General features: G+C 35.8%; 2 protein-coding genes across 2 annotated transcripts; one reads left to right on the top strand and one right to left on the bottom strand.

The window, feature by feature from the left end:
• Positions 1-497: 497 nt before the first annotated feature.
• LOC110921285 (anaphase-promoting complex subunit 4) lies at positions 498-12,184 on the top strand. Its single transcript, XM_022165577.2, has 19 exons — positions 498-655; positions 869-980; positions 2,225-2,316; positions 2,419-2,505; positions 2,595-2,831; positions 2,978-3,058; positions 4,576-4,697; positions 5,408-5,568; positions 5,657-5,757; positions 6,530-6,604; positions 7,345-7,524; positions 7,629-7,717; positions 8,046-8,144; positions 8,455-8,559; positions 9,219-9,357; positions 10,031-10,213; positions 10,316-10,462; positions 10,607-10,688; positions 11,857-12,184. Exons 1-19 carry the CDS (start codon positions 581-583, stop codon positions 11,949-11,951), a joined length of 2,262 nt encoding a protein of 753 aa, XP_022021269.1. The 5' UTR covers positions 498-580; the 3' UTR covers positions 11,952-12,184.
• A 779-nt stretch (positions 12,185-12,963) lies between these two features.
• Positions 12,964-18,284, bottom strand: LOC110926289 (calmodulin-binding protein 60 C). Its single transcript, XM_022170038.2, has 8 exons — positions 17,971-18,284; positions 17,258-17,333; positions 16,266-16,324; positions 15,588-16,081; positions 14,629-14,789; positions 14,062-14,265; positions 13,705-13,918; positions 12,964-13,626 (listed from the first exon to the last, which is right to left on the bottom strand). The coding sequence occupies exons 1-8, from the start codon at positions 18,057-18,059 to the stop codon at positions 13,256-13,258; spliced, it is 1,668 nt and encodes a 555-aa protein (XP_022025730.1). The 5' UTR covers positions 18,060-18,284; the 3' UTR covers positions 12,964-13,255.
• Positions 18,285-20,836: the final 2,552 nt, after the last annotated feature.

Consider the following 20,836-nt stretch of genomic DNA (forward strand, 5'->3'; position numbering starts at 1 on the left):
AGAAAAAGAAAAAAGGAAAAATTACAAGTTTTGTCATTTATCTTTATACCACTTTTCAGACGGTGTCCTTTATAACGAATGTTGACAGGCGGTGTCCTTTACTATGTATTTTGTTGTAAGTTTAGTCTTTTACACCCAACCCAGTAAAAACCCCTGTTAATTGTTGACAGGCGGTGTCCTTTACTAGGTATTTTGTTGCAAGTTTAGTCCTTTACCTAGGTATTTTGTTGCAAGTTTAATCCTTTACACCCAACAATTAACAGAGTTTTTTAGCTGGGTTGGGTGTAAATGACTAAACTTGCAACAAAATACCTAATAAAAAACACCACCTATCAACATTTGTTAAAAAGGACACCGTTTGAAAAGTGGTATAAAGATAAAAGACAAAACTTATAATTTTTCCAAAGAAAAAAAGGTTGGGTTGGTGTGGATTCTCTAGACCGGCCGGTCTAAGGTATAAAACCAGACCGAACGGAAGCGGTAAACCGCCAAATAAAGAAAACCGATCGATTCAAGGTTTTAAAAGCCCTCCCTTCCCTTCCAAATCTCAGTCAGGTTTCAAAAATCACTCCTAATCAACATGGAAACAGATGAAGAAGACGTGTCAAGAATCGTCCCATTTCAGCTTCAGTTCGACAAGCCACTAGCCTCACAGGTCATTCATTACATTCTCTATTATCTGAATTTGTGCTATCAACTTCAAATTTTGAGTGTTAGTTAGGGCACCATGAGTTTCGAATTTTACAACATTGATTGAGCTGTTCTAAACCTAGAATTTGTGTTTTTTCTTAAGTTTTTGAAGTTCAATATTAGCCAAATGTATCAAATTCAGAGAGTAATTGTTTTCCTCAATATTCAAATTGTGAAGATAAAAATAGCTGAATGGAACCCGGAGAAAGATCTGCTGGCTATGGTTACCGAGGATTCGAAGATTTTGTTGCATCGGTTTAATTGGCAGAGGCTATGGACCATCTCTCCAGGTTAGTATTTTCATTCAGTTATTGTATTTGAGCTGTATGGTTATATTTAGTCTTTGATTTGTGTATATATATGCAAATTGGCATAATATGTATTTTTTTTATTAGTTTGGCTTGGGTAATTGGTTACAAGTAGGGCTGATTTTTAGTCTAGATCATGTATGGGATTTACTTTTCTTTTCTCCTGGTAAATAGAACATGTATTTGAATATCGCTGCGAATCCCACCTAGAGGTGGTTGGCCAATATTGGTCCCACCTTTGAATATTTCCACCGGCAGTCCCACCTTTTAAGTATTTTGTTCTCACTGGACCTTCGTTTAAAAAACTTAACGGAGTTAAGTTGTCTTCTGAATTTCGAACTGATGTTTAGGGCTTTTGATCAGAACAATGATACGAGTCGATTGATGTAAAACTTACCTCGAATTGGTGCTCCAAATGATTTGATTTTTGTTAATTGGAAGTTTAAACACCCGAATTGAAGCACCATTTTCGTCATTTGGAGCAGCGTTTCGAGGTAAGTTGTTACATACCAAACAAGAGAACTCAACTCAAAAGACTAGTTTGGTGGGTGAGAGAGCCCATTTGGTATATAAACCTCACATCAGTTGCCCATACAACCGATGTAACTGAGACCATTGCAAAGTATGGGACTTGTCAATGGTTTCAGTTACATCGGTTGTATGAGCAATTGATGTGATATACCAAATGGGCTATCTCATCCACCAGACTAGTCTTTTGGGTAGAGTTCTCTTGTTTGGTATAATGGTATGTAACATTGGCATCAGAACTCGGAGTGGTGGCCTGGAGAGAACCAGCCGTGACCAACGAGGCTCAGAGTGGTGGCCTGGAAAGAGCCATCCGTGACCAACGAGGACGTTGGCCCTTAAGGAGGGTCGATTGTTATGAATTGAAACCATTGCAAGGTATGGGACTTGTCCCACATCGGTTGTATGGGCAACCAATGTGGGGTTTATATACCAAATGAGCTCTCTCACTGTCCAGTGAGAACAAAATACTTAAAAGGTGGGACTGCCAGAGGTCCAGTGAGAACAAAATACTTAAAAGGTGGGACTCCCAGTGGGAATATTCAAAGGTGGAACCAATATTGGCCAACCACCTCTAGGTGGGATTATTAAAATCCAATTTCCCTATTTTTTTTTTAACTTTTGGCTTTATGTTTTGCCTTGTCGTACTTTTAACTAGACATAAGCGTTTGATTGTTACTTTTTTTATATTGATTTTACAGGAAGGTGCATAACATCTCTATGTTGGCGTCCAGATGGTAAAGCAATAGCCATCGGGCTTCAAGACGGAACAATTTCATTGCATGATGTTGAAGTGAGCTGTTTTCGTATCTAAATAAGCTCTTATGATATTATCGAGTTCATAGTGAAAAGCAATGAATCCCGTTAGTAAAAACTTACGCATTTGTTTAAGCAGAATGGGAAGCTGTTACGAAGCATGAAACCTCACACTGTTGCTGTTGTATGCCTTAACTGGGAGGATGACGCAGGCGAAGAAGTTTCAGTATGATTTCTAAAAACATTTTAAGCTTTTTTTTTTTTGTATTTTAATGGCAAAAACGAAAATTATAATCCCTATCTACATGTGTTCAGGATGGCAACTTTGTCGCAAAATATGAAGATCGAACCTCTCGTTTCTTTCCTCCTGCCCCAAGAGCTCCTCGGGTGCCCGGACTTGTGCCCGGAGAAACGGGTTTTATGGATGAAAGTGAAAATTTATCACAAGAATTATCGAACTCTTCACATCAGCGGTTTAACATTCTATGCAGTGCAGATAAAGACGGTGTTATAAGCTTCAGTATATTTGGCATATTCCCGATTGGGAAAATTGTAATCTTCTTTTCTCCTCACTCAAGTAAATATGAGCCACAAATTGGAAAAATAAATGATGAAAATAATGTAGCCTTGATATTTAAAGATAAGTATGGGTTGGTATCTTGATTTGCATGTTTTTGTTTTTGTTTGTTGGATTGCAGGATATTCATGACTTTTCAGTTTCTTGTCCACTTGCAAACCAGCATGTTGACTGCAAATTGCTGAATGCTTCAATTTCTAAGGTAATTCCTTTACCACTTAGTTACGTAGATTACTTTTGTTTCAGTTTTATTTATAGTTAGTGGAGGTGGCAAGATGGATAGGTAACATGTCAAAACAGGTATTTTTTGTTTGGGCATAAGGGCTTGTGGCTTGGTTTAAAAAAGTGAGCTTGAAGCGTGAAACGGCCAAGGCGTTAGGAAAAACACTTTTTTTCTTTTACCTGAAGCGCTAGGTGTGTGAAGCGATGCTTCAGGCCCAATTAGGTCAGATTTGGGTTTTATTTGGGTCCAACGTTCTAAATCAGCTCCAATAGGGTTTCATAAGGGGCCCAACGGCTTTTAATCACGTCAGATTTGAATTCTTTATTCTAACGACCTCTTTTGTTCAGCCGCCTCCTCCTCACTCTTTTGTGTCGAATGTTGATTGAAGACTATTTTTTATGTTTACATTTTAAATGTGTTTCGACTTCAATGTATGTTTTAATTATGTGTTTGATAATCATGTTTCTGTGTTTATTATTGATTAACAAGTATAATATGTCATATTGATGTGTACAAATATTTATTTTTCTTATTTTGAGCGCCTTGCATACGTGAAGCTCTCGCCTCGTTTAAAGCGTTTGGAAGTTGGAACCAAAACGCTTTGGAGCGCCTCACGCTATTTTAAACCAAGGCGTGTGGTTGGGTACTTGGGTTGACCTGTACCACCTTTTGTTCGAAAGCATTATCTTTTGTGTAAATATTCATTGTGTCAAATATGATGACAAAATAAGTATTTTTCCAATATTAATCTAATTTTATTCTGGATTACAATGATTTCGGGAGACTTTCGATCATTTTGAACATTTTGACCCGTTTCTTCTTAAGCTATTTCACAATTTTGTTCAACCAAATAAAACGTAACATGAATCAACCCGTTAATAAGTAAACGGCTCGAAACAGGATCAAGCCTAAATGAATATCTTTCAATCCCAATATATAGGAGCTTTACTTTTTTTAATTGATCAATATTATGTTTATGTTGGGGAAATTTGTAAACAACGGATAATCCGAGAGGCGTGTGATCACTTTCAGATCAAATTATTTTGGTGACTCTCCCGAATAATTCAATCGGATACAACTCAGATTGAGAAATCGAACTCTAGTATGTGTGTATGTAAATTCGTATGAACCAGGAGTGTGACCAAGAAACTTGATTTCGAATTTGGGGATGATCTTGCAGATAACTGCCTCTAGGCAGTTATTATTCTTTTAATTTAAAGTGCCTCAAAACTGCCTTAATTTTGCATCTCGAAAATAAGAGTAATTTTAATAAAATAAGTTTTCTAAGGCATCTCGACCCTAGCCAGGGGCTGCCGCTCCTTGGACCCTACTCCCAGGGGCGCTGTCCCTGGACACCCGCCAAGGGCTGTTCGGGGCTCCACTTGAACACTTAGAATTCTAATTCACTTTGGTCACCAAGTCAATCCCGATTACACTAAAATATCTAACATATTACGGTATTACGCAAATGTTTTCTGACTTGGTCATGTATACAGGTAGTGTTATCCAAAGATCTTTGCCATTTGACAGTGTTATGCTCTGGTGAGCTTCAAGTTCCGGAACATGATTTGCATGGGTTCCATTGCTTAACACTTGACACTTCAATATTCTATAAAAGGTAATCTTTATTTGACACTTCTATATATTTTTTTTTTTTTTTTTGCTTTTTACCTTCTACATAATGTCCTTACTTGTCATAATATTTGACAGTTTTCATCTGTTAAGTAGCTTATACGACAACTAAGCATCTCTGTGATTTATAAACCTAAAAACACCTCTATTCATGGCTGTAAGCGAGTGGAGCTTTCATTTAGCAGCTCAAGCTTGATCGAATCGAACTCTTATCGAGTTTGAGTTCGAGCATAAAAAGTGAGCTCAAAATATACAATGAGCCAAGCCAAGCTTATGAAGTCTCGGCACAGCTCTTATCGAGCTTTTCAAGCCTTCAGTCATATGTATATTTATATCTTAATATGTGTAAAGTAAAATCTACAAATGATGTTATTGTTGGTTTTTATACTGTTAAGACTTGTCTAAAAGTGTTTTTGACTTGTGCTCAAGTTATGTTTTAATTATTATATATATATCTGGGATGAGTTTTGCTATTAATTATAATCCTTACATGTATTTAAAATAAGTTACTTCATCGAATATAATTTTTATATAAATAATCGTGCCTTTTGAGTCAAGCTTGAGTTGAGCCCTTTGAAAAGGAAATTTATTATTAAGTGATTTTTATTTAAGCTTAACAGTGTTAGGGAATGCTAAAATCACCAATTATCAGTTAATTTTGAAAGTTTATACGTATGTAATTTCTAAATTTTGCAGGAGAAACGAGCTTCACCAAGTTGCTCAGCAGGCTTCAAACATTGAGGATTTAACAGAAGTCATCCGAGCTTCACTATCTGTCATGTCTAAGCAATGGTCCGATGCAATGCATACATTTCATGACAAATTTGGTTCCCTATCTAGTCTCATTCATGACCATGGTAACTAGTAAAAGCTTTAAAAATTAATCACAAATGTTTTAAAGTTTGTTATCATGATTTTTGACTTTTACTAACCTATCAAACATAGGATTGGACTCAACCCCACAAGAGGAGTTTCTTAGCCTTATTGGTGGTGCCCGCACAAGTCCAGCTGTTCACCAATTTTTAGTCAACTCTCTTGGTGAAGTGGTACATTAATCTTTACTTGATTTTGTTAAGCACTATATATATAGGGTGGGGTTCTAGAGTGAACACTAGTGTATTTGCGAACTAAGTGAACAAATCCTAGCCATTGATCTACACACGTCTATGGCCAGGATCTTATCATCAAATCATACAATACACTAGTGTATTTCAACATCAAATCCAGGCCATTGATCTACACACGTGTATGGCCAGGATTAGTTCACTCGGTTCGCAAGCTACACTAGTGTTCACTCTTGAACCTAGTCCTATATATATATATAGGTAAAGAGTACTGTACAATATTGCTTATCGTACATTACGTACGCTTCAATCTCAGCCGTCAGATCATCTTCCCGCATTTTAAAATCGCATGTTGTTTTTTTATAACAATTTCGCATGTGATAATTTTTTATGAATTCGCATGTTGTTTTTTTGTACCAATGTCGCATGTGATAATTTTGATGAAATAGCATGTTTTTTTTTATAACAATTTCGCATGTGATAATTTTTGATGAATTAGCATGTTGTTTTTTGTACCAATTTCGCATGTGATAGTTTTGATGAAATAGCATGTTGTTTTTTTGTAACAATTTCGCATGTGGTAATTTTGATGAAATCGCATGTTAAAAAACCAACATGCGAAATTGTTACAAAAAAACATGCGAATTCAATGCGGGAAGATGATCGGACGGCTGAGATTGTAGCGTACGGAATGTACGATAAGGGCATTTGTACGTTAACCTAACCCTATTATTGAATGGCTATTGCTCATCAGGGTCTCAAGCGGATATCAAAGGTGGTCTGTGGAGCGGGAAAAGAGCTTCAGGTTATTGTTCTTGAACATCTACAGGTAGCCTAACATTACTCAAGTTTGTAGCTATGCAGTTAATATCAGCGATATATCGGTTGTCGGTCCCCATGTCAAATATCGGTCAGAATATCAGTACCGTTATTGTCGGCGATATTGACCGACATATTACTGAACTTCTACCCTTTTTTTCTTATTGCTGCTATTAGTGTTTTAAGTCTTAGTTGTTAATTGTTAGTGTTAAATGTTGGTGTTTTAAGTCTTAACCAGTTCGTACTTGCTACAATTGTTAGTGTTTTGCAAGTTGCAAAAGGTTGATTTGTTAAAGGTAGGAGAGTATACTGAATTGCTAGTCTTAAATTGCTATATATATACATTCTACATGATATGAAAATTACCGATATCCCACCGCGATAACCTATATCTCAAATATCGGTCCTTGACCGATATCCAATTTTTTACCGCATTAACTGCTACTTGGACGACTTTGGTGACGGGTCAAATTGGATCGTTTTGGGTGGGTAACCCACAAACACTTTTTGATACACTTTTTATAAACGTGAAGTTATAAATTTAGTAATTTACAAATCATGATTATAAAAACCTGTATTATTACAAAGATAATCTGCCGTTCTTAGTGAAGCGATTTACGGGTCTTTTACGCATTTGAACACTCCGAATTATGAGGGATCTCAACCTGTTTGACCTGCTTAAACCATTTGAATTTTCGTGTTTAACCTGTTTGACCTGCTTATTACAAAGAAGAATGTTTTGGTGGTCAGCCTGCTGCAGAGATGATTGGATTTAGAATAGGAGAACTGAGAGGACTTTCTAAGTGGCGTTCACGTTATCAAGGTATCGGTTTGGACGAGACTTTAATAAGTCATGCAACGGAGAAATCGGGAATGCTGCTCATTCAAGTTCAACGCTTTATGAGGGTTTTATCCTCTTCTGTTCAACAGGTGATTATTTCAATTCAAAACATTTTTACGACAATTGGAGCAATGATGATAAAAGTTAAAACGACTAAGTTCGATTTTTTTTTTTTTTTTTTTTTTTTTTGCAGTTTTCAAATTTCTTCAATTGGCTTCACAAATGTGTGAAAATGTTAATGTCGGAACCAAGTGACCAGCACCAGTTTTTGGCTTTTAATAGGTTTGTTGTTGATTTAAGTTAGATTATATCTCTAACCGATCAGACAGTCAAAGTTTAATGACGTATTTAATCGTAAAACGTGTCAAACAGGCTGAAATTTGCCCAAACTGTTGTTCAACCTCCTATAATTTTGATATAATTCTAGCAAGTTGTACGCTTTATAAAACAATATCTAATACATTAATCATTTTTAGAATTAAAAAGGGAAAAAATTAGCTGGCTGACCAACGCAAGCTACCCTTTTTCTCGCATTAAAAGTACTCGTGTTATCTTTCTTATAGTAATCATCAAGAATTTACTATATCTTCATCTCACTTTGTTTTGGCAGTGAACTGGTTATTTTATTTTTGAAGTATCTATATGATCAAGATCCAGTAAAGCGGTTGCTCGAATCAACTGAAGTTGACCATAGCATTGAAGTTGACTCGTAAGTAACTTATCCTACAAACTCAGTTCTAGTTGGGAGACATTTTAAACAACAAACATGGATCTTTTTAACTCAAAGTTCACCCTCATGTGATTTTGGTTCAGAACATGTTTTGTCCAACTTTTTTTTATATATTAAAAACAATATATTATCTTTATTTACATAGTACCCTTCTATCAAAACTAGAATTAATTACCTTTTTGGGTTCTCTTAAAAATGAATTTGAAACTTTATCCTTGTGGAAAAGTGTCTGAAATTACCTTTTTGCCCTTCAAGTAGTAATTACAAAGTAATACCGTTTATTATTCAGGGAGACGATGGAAAGAGTAGAAGAATTGGCTCATTTTGGGGGCTTCACAGATTTGGATTACCTGCGAAGAACGTTAGCAAAAGAATTTCAACAAATGGAGTCTTGGTATGCGTTCGATTCTTGTTTGACTTTTGGAGTCAAACTAACTAGTTTTATGCTGATGTTAAGTATATAACAAGCTTTAATTGGCAATTATATAGCACATGTTTTATTTTAAAATTTGCAATCCTATAGTAATGACTAGGGTTGCAAACGAATCGAACGTTAAACGAACACTATGTGAACTGTTCGGCTGGAAGTTCGTTTGTGTTCGTTCGTTTAATAAATGAACGAACACGAACAAGAACTTTCGTTCGTTTAGTTATATGAACGAACATGAACAGAGACCTCGTTCGTTCATTTATGTTCATGAACGTTCGGTAACGTGTTCGTTTATGTTTGATAGTTCGTTAGCTTTTTTTATATCTTTTTTATATACTTCAAAATTCCCACTAATATATAATAAATATTAGTGTTTCTGTTCATGAAAGCCTGCTTGTGTTTGTTTCTGTTCATTTGTGTTCGTTACCTAAAACTAATGAATGAACACAGACAAGTTCATTTCCTTAATGAACGAACACGAACATCAAATCTCGTTCGGTAAGTGTTCATGAACAATTCGTGAACACATTATTTCCTTGACGAACGAACACGAACAAGGCCTTGTTTGTATTCCTTCGGTTCGTTTGCAGCCCTAATAATGACTAATGACTTAATCTATGCAGTTTCAAAGAGGCGTTCCGGATGCCCTTCACTACAATTTCCAAAAAGATCCTCTGCCAAAACTTGTCGCCATTGTTTCCAATCGAATCGATATCAAAATCTGCATCCTCCACTGTTCCAACATCCATATCATATTACAAGGTATGTTGATACTTAATAGACGGTTATGCCTCCAAAAGCAATCATTGCTCGTCACTGTTTTTTCTATGGTGAGCAGAAAACTGATTTAAACGAACCGCACAAAAAACTGATCCGTAAAAACCGAACCGAAATTTACGGTTTGTTTACACTTTTGCATTTTATGAATACCAAAAAAAAAAAAAAAAACCGAAAAGCGAACTGAATAACCTAAAAAATCATTTTTAAATGTTTTTTATATATTGATTTGGGGATTATTAGTTCTATTCTTGAATGTTAAGTATTTATAATAAAAACATTAAAATGATTTACCCGTTGCCTACAAGAAATAACAAAATTTAACATAAAAGTTAAATGATTTTCAAAGTATTATAAAAAGAAAATGTCTTGATAAAAACTTTGGAGAAACATAAAAATATATTAGAAGTTAGGTTTATGTGAAAAATATTAATTAAAAGGGTTAACATAATAATTTAAATTTAAACATCTAAGAAAGACTATTAAATCTTGGATTATACTTTTTATTTTTGAATCTTACGTAATTTTGTTCCAAAAACCGAACCGAACCGTTGCTAAAATCGAAAAAACCGAAACTGAATGGTTTTCAATAACCGAAAACCGAGCTGTGCACACCCCTAGTTTCTTCTGCTAATGATTTGCTACTTGAATGTTTCAGGAAGCAATGCACTCCAAACAACACAGTTTTGTGGATTATATAACTTTCATATTACCCGATGAGCCTTCATCAGAGCTTGCAAATTGTGTAGTCGTTATGAGGTGTTTGATGAACAATGATCTAGAAGCTGTGTTATTATGTGTTCCTGATGGCTATCGTTGCGTAGATTTGTCTCTATATAAGGTATACTATACTTGCAGTCCAAGTTACGTCTTTACATCGTTTCAAAATAGTTGCAATACGCATCACACAACAAGTTTATTAGCATTTTTTTTCTGGTAACAGGAATGTCAACTTGTTCTACTATTGAACGGGCCGTCTTCCGAAAACTTGGAGAAAGCTTGTATGACAATTGTGCAAGCCGATGATCTTCCGTTTGTATCTATACCTAATTCAGATGATTCAAGCCCTTGGAAATTGCATGAACTTAAGGTACATATCTCTCTAAAAGTTACAAGAATGTAACTGCATTGTTCATTCCACTTTGAAGTTTGATCTCAAGAGGAATGGCTATCATTCTTTTAGGATGACATTTTCGTTTTGTGTTCTAAATACTGATATGATGTTAATTTTCAGGACTCTATTGTATACTTAGAAGTGGATAGTTTGAAAGTGCGAGGAATTCCTCACTCTGTGATCGCCCCTCTAGCTGTTAGTGGTAAGTACCTCTTCCAACAAGTCCCAATTTTTATGCCTTTTACCCGTCTCTAGTTATACACTTAGTATATACATCATCATGTATCCGTATACTCTAGTTATGTGCACTTGGTATAGACGTCCTCGTGTTTTCTTGTGCTCTGTAGTTATGTGCATTTGGTATATACATTCTCATGTATCAATGTAGTTTAATGTCTCGCTTGCGGTGTACACATATAGGGGGAGGGGGGGGCGGAAGTGAGATGGTACTAACTTTAACGTTATTTTACTAATTTCGTGAAAATAACGTTAAAAGCGGCGGATGGTTAATCATGCATCATGTGGTGACGTTGATAGCTGAAAGACACGGGGGTACATGCACCAATCAGTCTCTGTCCCGATTGTTTGAGTGTTATGTGTCTTAGGTCCAAGGCTTGATACAAAACTACAATCGAGCCGGGGGTCTCACTGGAAGCAGCCTCTCTATTCCTACGGGGTAGAGGTAAGGCCGTGTACATCTACCCTCCTCAGACCCTACCTTAGCTTTGCTATTGGTGGGATTTACCGAGTATGATGATGATGATGTATCAATGTAGTTTAGTTATATGCATTTGGTATATACATATTCATGAATCCATGTTTTCATTAGTTATGTGTAGGGATGAGCTTTTTTTCCCCAAATAACCGTACCAGTACCTGTACCCGTACTGATTTTAGGTATTAGATGGTACATGTATAGGTACCCAATTTTATTGATTTCGGTATAAAAAAGGGTACTGGTACCGAATTTTATACAGACCTTTAAAAGTTTTTTTAATATTATGTTTTATTTCGTATTATGGTATTCGTATTGATTTTACCTGTTTACTATATTGGCACTCGTGCTGAGTTGACCTATATAGTACTCGTACAGGTGCTCAAAAACTGAAATAAAAACAAAGTTGTACCAATACTGTATCAATATATTCGGTACAGTATTTGGTAGTATACCAATCCCATCCCTAGTTATGTGCACTTGGTACATGTATAATCATGTATATCCATGTAATTTGTATGCGCGTGTGATATGTACATGTACATCGTGTATCCATGTATTCTCTAGCTTAGAGGAAAACCAATTACTCTATGGTATATTCTTTAAGAATGTTATATGATATGTTTTTGACCTTTGTTAATATCAAATGTTTCAGCATCTAGAGGTGTTGCTTGTGTCTTTGCAACGAGAAAGCGCGCTCTAGTTTATATTCTGGATGAAGATGAAGATGAAATCTCAGACGCGGAGTAGCTTCATTATGCCATAATTTTTATTTTTATTTTTTTTGTAATTTTTTATGTATTTTTTCTTCTTTTTTGTTCGACGAGTAACTAATTAATTCACATCTAATTTGTATATCAAGTGATAGGGTAGAATCACCTGTTGTACATCTTTAGTTTCAGGCTTGTGGACTTTTTTGGAGTAATCATATCATTAAGGACCTTTAAACCCCTATTTTAATCTAGCAAACATGTTTTGAAGCAGTTCATGTCTCGTGAGGTTTACATTTTTTTTTGTTTTTATATGTTCGTATTTACATCTTAATAATTGCGAGTAAATTGCGGTTTGGTCCATGTGGTTTAGTGCTTATTGTTATTTCTTACAAAATCCAAAATTGTTGCAATTTACATACAAAGGTTTCTATTTTATTGCAATTCAAGCTCACCATAGTAACTCCATCCATCTTCATATATTTACTTTGCACTTCTTACTTTAGGGGTTTCGATCTTTTGTATTTTGTTGGGCTCTCTATATACATATATAGTGTGTTTGCCGCTCGGGTTTCAATCCTATTTTCATTTGATATGGTTATTCACCAAAATACTCCACATGCCTCTCATGTAACCAAAATTTAACATGAAGTTGGACGGAGTAAGCCTGGTGGACTTAAATTACAATAAAATAGAAACCTTGGTATGTAAATTGCAAGACTATTAGATTTTGTAAGATATAACAATAAGCACTAAACCACAATTTACTCTTTTTATATGAGCCTAGAATCCCTAAAACCAAAAAGAAAAAAAATGTAAATTATGAATTTCGCCAATTTGATTATATCCAAATTTAAGGTAGAAATGGTGTAAAATGCGTTTAACCTGGTTTTACTCTTGTCAAGTTTTATTAAACATAACGCGTTGGAATCATGTTGTATATTAGGGATGAGCATGGTACCTATTCGGTACTGAACCAGTACTGGTACTGAAAAACAGGGAAAGTTGGTGCCAGTACCGGTACCAAATGCTCATCCTTACTGTATATTATATTATATTAAAATTGTCATCTTTGTATACATTTTTACGAAGGTTGTTCCATAATTAAAAACTGTAACATAGCATACAACAAAGGGTTGTTATGTTACATCTGAAGTGAACCACCACAACACAACTAATACAGAAAATCAATCACTATATCGCTCCTTTTGTTAAGCTTTCAGCTTTATCTGGGCATCCAAGCAAGAACCGCTTCGCTCGTGATTATGACACAACAAACATCATTCCTAATCCACGAGTAATGTTATCAGCTACCACTATACACAACAGGGTTACCCATTAGAATCACGGGTCATCTTCCAACTCGACTATTTGGGCCCGTTTTTCCGCCGCTTGTTTCCTTATAAAGATTCCCCATCTCAAAGCCGCCTTAAGTTTCAGCCACCCCACCACAGCTTTCCCAGACGAGCGCCCGAAACTAGGTGTGTTTGGCATATAACCCGGATAATAACTTTCATTCACATGACTACCCGAGGTTTGACCACTACCCGTGTTGAATAACCGTAGCAGATGTTGCATATCTTCGTTTTCAAGCATTTCGTGACTCCTCATACGGATTTCTTCTTCGGGAAAGTAATCTTCTAATCCTCTAAACGAAGAACTCAAATTCAACGTGTTGGTTGTATGGAATTGAGCAGGTGCACTACCCTCATAACCTAATTACAAGAGAGTACTCTCAAGGGTATTTTAGACGTTTCACTAATAGACATTAGAAAAGGAAAATAAGCGGTTACCTCCACCGGAGACAACTGGATTTAATATCGGTTGTTCTTGAGTGACGGTTGGTGGTAGACTGAGTTGATGATCAAACGAGTTAAGATAGTTTTGCGGAGCCGTACCCGTATCAACTTGTGTAGCATGATGTGCTCCAAAAAATGATTTTCCGTCATACTCCACTACATGCATCCAGTTATCGTATGCCTTGTTCATCAACGTATCTACAAAAATCTGCACATATAAAAAAGATTCGCATTCCATAAATACCCTTGTCTGCGCTGACCTGGCAGCGGTCGTCCTTTTGGCAACCACGAGACTCCATAACTCAACAACATTCAACATGGTTTCTTTAAGTTGATTTATAGGTTACTGACCTTTTGGTTATCGGAAAGGGCGTCGGTTGCATAGAAATGGCCATCGGCTACTAAACCGCTTAATTCGTAGATGTTATTGAAAACAACGCCAACATTTTGCACATCATCGGAATAGTAAACGTATAGTTTGTGGCTCAAAATACAAGTCTTTGCATGCTCTACGAGAACGTCCCACATTTTGTTTGACATGCCACTCCCTAATACCTACAAAAGATTATGGAATTACTTGTTAGATAATTAAAAGTAAGAAAAAAAATAGAGTAAACTTCCATTTTGCTCCCTGTGATTTGGTCATTTTTACGGTTTTGCCCCAATAGTTTAAAAATAGCCATTTTCCTCCCTGATTTTTCTAACTTATCGTCATTTTGCTCCCTGCCTCTAACTCCATCAGGGAGGAAACTGGCGACAAACTCGAAAGATTAGGGAGCAAATTGGCGAAAAACTAGAAAGATCAGGGAGGAAAATGGCTATTTTTAAACTATTGGAGGAAAACCGTTAAAATGACCAAACCACAGGGAGCAAAATGGAAGTTTACTCAAAAAAAAATATATATATATATAATCTTACATTTCGCAACTTCTTTTGATCTCTCACTACGAGGCGAAGAAAATCTTCTACGCTAAATATGCCTGCTTTGTTTAACTTCTTGTGAAATGATCCATCTTTCCCAATCTTCTCCAATCTCCAAACCTCATCCGTTAAAACGGGTGGATAATGTTTCTTGTACACTATGGATCCAAATGTAAATTTCTTTAAATCATATGTTACCGTTAATTTATAAATAAGGTGGTCATTTAGACAGACTCATTCACTTATGGGTTTAAGAGATCAACCAGTTGAGAGTCTAAAGTGTATGTTCAATCGATACAACATTTTAAACGGTTTTATTCGAAAATTTAGATGGTAATCGAAATAAAACATTGTTTGTAATGATATAGAAAAAGCAATATTTATGCTCTTCAAGCCGAGCGGGTGAATTTGGTCGTTATCATTTGGTTTGTACGGTACAGAAACTCGACATAGTAACCGGAAGAAGATACCTAAATACGGTACCGTTAGCAACCGAAAGAGAACTAAAAATATAAAGTGGTAGTACAACCAAAACGTTATCAAAATTTACGTCAAATGTAAACCAACTGAAAATATACATAATAATAAGAACAAAAACGTATTATATTTGACTTGACTCATTTCCGAAACAATTTACGTCAAAACGTAAACCAACTTGAATTTATACCGACACGTACATATATAAAAATAAGCACTTAAAACTCGAGGGGGGTCAATATGTCGTTTCATTTAGTTTTTAGAAAGTTAAGGGGGTATAAGTGTAAAAACTGAAAGTTAGGGGCAAAAGTATCAAAAGGAAAAAAAAGTTACTGTAGCACCAATGTGACGGATGCTACAGTAACTTTGACTTGTGTTTTAATATTGTTGTTAAAATTAGATTAAAACTGTGTAAATCAACCCAACCCGACCCGTTACCAAACACACATTTTGTCACCTATATAAATATAAAAACTCACGTTCTCCTCGGTGGTCCTTAACAGTGAACGCATCGGTTTTGGCCTCACGAATACGAACACATTCGTGGTATCCCGAGGCAACTTTAAGCCCGAGCCTAAACTTCCTACTTCTTATCCAACTAGAGTTGTCGGTAAAAGTCAACTCCCCTAACGTCCCCACACCTTCCTTTAATACCACTTGTAAATCTCCAGATAAAATTGGTCGTTTTCCTTCTCTCTCTTTTACCATATGCGTTTCAAATTCTTCTTGAGTCCACCCTTGTTCATCCTCGTTATTGAAATCACCTTCGAGCACAACAATATCTAGTTTGACCGACGATTCGGGGCCGGATGTCACAACATGACCCGTGTTGGCATCGATTAACACCACATGGATCGCCACACCTCTTTCTCCTTCTACTTTTCCGCCTGTAAAAAGAGAGAGTAAAATTTTGGACCGGAATTGTAGCTGTAGGTCTCTTCCGTCTAGCCCTTCTATTCGCTTAGGAGAAACCCTGTTTAAATACCCAAAAAAAAAAGTAACAAACAACTTACAATAAGAGATAAAGAACTCTCACACTATTATCATCAAGAATCTTTCGTAAAAACTATAAAGCCGAAAGAAAAACATGATAAACCAAAAGCAAGACGAAATTTATTAGCCTTCAATCATGACAAACAAAGATGGTAATCTTGTACCTTTCACTAAGCTTCGTCGGGCCCAACTTTGCCAAGGCGCGCTCCACTTCTTCGCTAACCTATTTAATCAGAAAGCCAAATAGAGTTAATAGTAATTAACTAATTACAATCAAACAATAAGTCCACAAGTTATATCTCATAGAAACTTTACTATGCAGCAAATATAAAAAAAAGTTTAATAGCTCTTTTATTTTTTTTCTTTTAGGAAAGCGACCAATATCCAATACGGGACCCGCGAACCTGACAGGTAATGAGCAATGGGTATGAGACACAGTTTTACAATCAGATATAAAACCCGTCCCATTGCCATCCCTACTTCAGATATAAATGAGCGTTATTAGACAAAGTATCATAGTATAGGGACTAGATGTGTAATATGGTGTTCTATATAAACACCCACCTCATGTAACCCTAATTACACAACATACAATCTAATACGATTTACAAGGTTTATTTAGCATGATATGCTTCAATTCATAAGTAAGGGGCTGTTTGTTTACCTCTTAATGAGTCTCTTAATAGTTCAGAAGACCTCTTACTGGTTCAGCACTTAATGGTTCAGGCTGTTTGTTTCACGAGCAGATGTCTGAATGGTTCAGAAATTTGCCTCTGAATGGTTAAGATTTATACAGAGTCTGAATGGTTAAGACCTCTAATCTGAATTGGTCAGACATTTTCCTCTAAACGGTTAAGCATTATATATGCTCTTAATGGTTCAGACCTCTTACAAGTTCAACACTTAATGGTTCAGCACTTAACCATTCAGATGTTGCCAAACAGCATATATCATGGTTTTTACAGGACAAAGAATGCATATAGAACGGTTAGGAGTTAGGATGCATGCATTGCTTTTAACCTCTTCTTTTTTCCTTCTAAACTCTCTCATGCATACGCAATAACAAATTTAGAATTAAGGTCAATTTATACGTTGTTTGATCATTCAACTTTTGATCCAGATATTTACACTTTTCACTTAGGAGAAACGATCTTACAACTCTTCGAAGAATCGGCTCCAATGATGAACAAAATTTCTGCAAACTATCCACTTTCAAAGCTTCAACAATGACGCTGCACAAACAGATCCCTTAATAATTCATATAAAATATACTATAAATATGACTATTTCAAAAAATCATAATGCCTAAAAAAACTCCATCTTTACAAATATACTGTTGAGCTTTTACTCATTGGGTTGACAGACAGAGTTCAGATTGGCGGCTCGTAATAAACGGGTTGGCAGGTTGACTTTTTTAATTGAAAAGGTTAAACACGTCAACCCCCGTTTAGTTAAACGGGTTAAACAGTTCAACCCTGACGCAACATGTTTATTAAATGGATTATAACCCTGTACACTAATAAATCTTGCAAAATAGCAATTATATTTCACCGCTTTGATATTTCCATTAATTGTAAAAATGTTAAGAAAAACATTTTTTTGCAGGTTTGATGGCAATTTAAGATTTCCATTGACTTATTTAAGTCAAAATAACATAAATAAACACATAACTAAACATTAATTTCTCCAACAAGGAACAATATCCACTACCAAACATTACAGAACTAAACCAAGAATTAGCACAATACTTAAACAATTAACATAATACTTTTTTTCCAGAAAAAAATATATAATAACAAAACCCCACTTCTAAAATTTACAAACATTTTGAAAAAAAAATAAATAAATTAATAAATTAAAGAAAATTACCTAGCAAGAGCTGGTCTTTTCTTTTCAGGTTGACCTTCTTCACTACTACTGGGATCTAATCCCCTTTTCTCCATCAACTTTCTCTGCATTTTCTCTACTCAAAAACACAAACCCCTCTTCAGATCTGATCTGATCTAACCCTAATTGAATTTTTACTAAAAATTGAAAATAAAAAAGGATTTTTTTTAGATTTCAAATGGGATTCCAATCAAAAGATTAAAGAAGAACAAGAAAAGGGGGAACTTTTATAAAATAAAAATAAAAAAGATTTTAATTTTGGGTTTTTTTAGAATTTTATCAAGAACTATCAAGTCCGAATTTGGGATTTTTTTTGTCTTTAATATTTATTCCACCATTGTGGTGGCTGAATATATTGCATATGCATCCTCAATGATTTGTAAAGTTTCACAAATATCCCCTTTGTGGTTAGAGTCTTGAACATATCATCTAGAGTCTTGATATGTGTGGGAGCTCGGGATACAAAAGTGAAAGTGTACTAATTTTAACGTTATTTTACTAATTTTGTGAAAATAACGTTAAAAGAGGGGGATGGTTAATCATGCAAAACTACTATCGAGCCGGGAGTCTTATTGGACTAATCGACGTTATTTTACTAATTTTTTTAGGTACATGCACTAATCGACGTTTTTCTCAATTGCTGAGCGTTATGTGCCTTATGTCCAAGACTTGATGCAAAACTACTATCGAGCCGGGGGTCTTATTGGAAACAGTCTCTCTATTCCTACGGGGTAGAGGTAAGACTGTCTACATCTCACTCTTCTCAGATCCCACCTTAGCCCACCTTAGCTTTGATATTGGTGGAATATACTTAGTATGATGATGAAACTTGAAACTTAATATCTTCAATGAAAAGTTCATTTATGTTTAGTTATACAAATGAGTGAACAAACACACTTATTTTCTTAACGAATGAACCTGAACAAATATTTTTATATGTTTAAATCGTGCTCGTTCAATTAGACTTCAACAAACGAACATGATTTGCAGTTTTATATTATTCTCTCAAGTAGCAATATAAAAAACTTGCTTGAAGGAGTAAAAAGTTAAAAAAATGCGTAAGTGGAGTTAATCACGCAGTTACTAATAGCATTATTAGAGGATTAATATCCTTTTGATATAATTTAACAAAAAACCATTATTATAGGAAAAAGTTTCTTTAAATTAAAAAATCTTCACATCCAATTTCTCGTATCTATTTCTATGGTAATGTTTGGTATGCATAATTAGGTGACGGAATAAAATAAACCATTGTAAGGAAATAAAAAAAAGGTGTTTGGTTAGTCAATTAAATTGAATCACCTATTGCACAAGAAATTATACCCAAATTCATTCATTCCATCCATCCCCGCTATTTTTTCACTGCATTCCCTTTTCACCTTTCATTACCACCATCTCCCGATACCCGCCACTACCACCCACCACCACCATCATCACTCACCACCGATTTGATTTCTTGTCTTTTCCTACCTATCAAACAACATGAAGTAACGATTCATTTCATTTTCACATGATAATAATCTATTTCATTACCTATTATGTGTGTAAAATGCAACATATAAATTACATCAACTGAGGCATAAAACTAACCCTTTTTAAGTACTAATGTTGGAAAAAGAGTGTTTTTGTCTTCCTTTTGTATTTTCAGGATGAAATGAGCTCAAATTCACAAAACAAGCAAAAAAGACAGCTAATTCTAACATAAATACAAGAAAAGGAACAAAAGTGGATTGCCCGACCCCTCAACGACATCCTCCCAAGCAGAAAAGAGAAGTCAGAAGACTGAACACGCCCCGTGCTCAGCCAGCACGGGGCCGTGCCCAAGAAGCAGCAAAAAAGACAAACCTATAGAAGCTTCTATTGCCCACCACGGGGCCGTGTCCAGTGAGCACGGGGGCGTGGCGAAAGTACAACAGGCGCATTAATTGTAATTATGAATTACAATTAATGAGGAGAGAGAGTGTCAGACGGGCACGGGGGCGTGTCCAGCGGACACGGGGCCGTGCCCAGCCTTCTGTTCAGCCTATAAATAGGAGTGCTTGGTTTCATTTCAACTCATCCCTTGGCACACCACCTCTCTCACACTTCATCCACCACCCACCACCATCACAACACCATCACAACACCATCATCCACCACCATCATCCATTGTCCATCATAGAGTGTGTGAGTCGTCTCGGGATCCAAGATTGATCGTAAGAGTTCTTGACAATCAAGGCCATGTTTGCCTAAGTCTCTTACATCACTTGGTGAAGACAAGTGTTTAGTATAATACTTTTTATTTTTAATCTTTTGCACTTTTTATTTGGTTTTGTATTAATGACTTTAATAACTAGTTGCTTATGTTGAAGGTGATCTTTCCTTATCGTTTGTCCGTGGTGTCTTGGCATTATTTTACTGTCTATATAAAATAAAAGATTTTCACCATTCATATCTCCACGGTCTATATGGAGGTATGTTGGCTCCTGGTCGGGGGTTAAGGGAACGGTTTGGTAAGGGTCTTGCCCTTGTTCAGCGTTTAGAGGTCATGCAAGGGACCTGGGTCAAATTTAGTAGGATCTCCTTCAATGCCCATAGGTATTGGATGGCGGGGATCCAAACTCTTTGACCCCCTCATAAGTTAACTACTATTAATACTATAATCCGGCTATTTGGGACTGTATCCCTGCTGACTCAAACTACTTAGCCGAGGGTAACGTCACCGCCAAAAGTGGGGCCTACCATAATTTGCATTAATAACTTAATTCATTATCTTCCAATAATCCAACCCTTTAGGATTGTATCCTTGCCGACTCAAACTACTGGGTTGAGGGTAACGTCGCCTTCAAAAGAGGGGCCTACTACAATA

This window comes from Helianthus annuus, chromosome 17 (genome assembly GCF_002127325.2).
Source record: "Helianthus annuus cultivar XRQ/B chromosome 17, HanXRQr2.0-SUNRISE, whole genome shotgun sequence".
NCBI classification, from domain to species: Eukaryota; Viridiplantae; Streptophyta; class Magnoliopsida; order Asterales; family Asteraceae; genus Helianthus; species Helianthus annuus.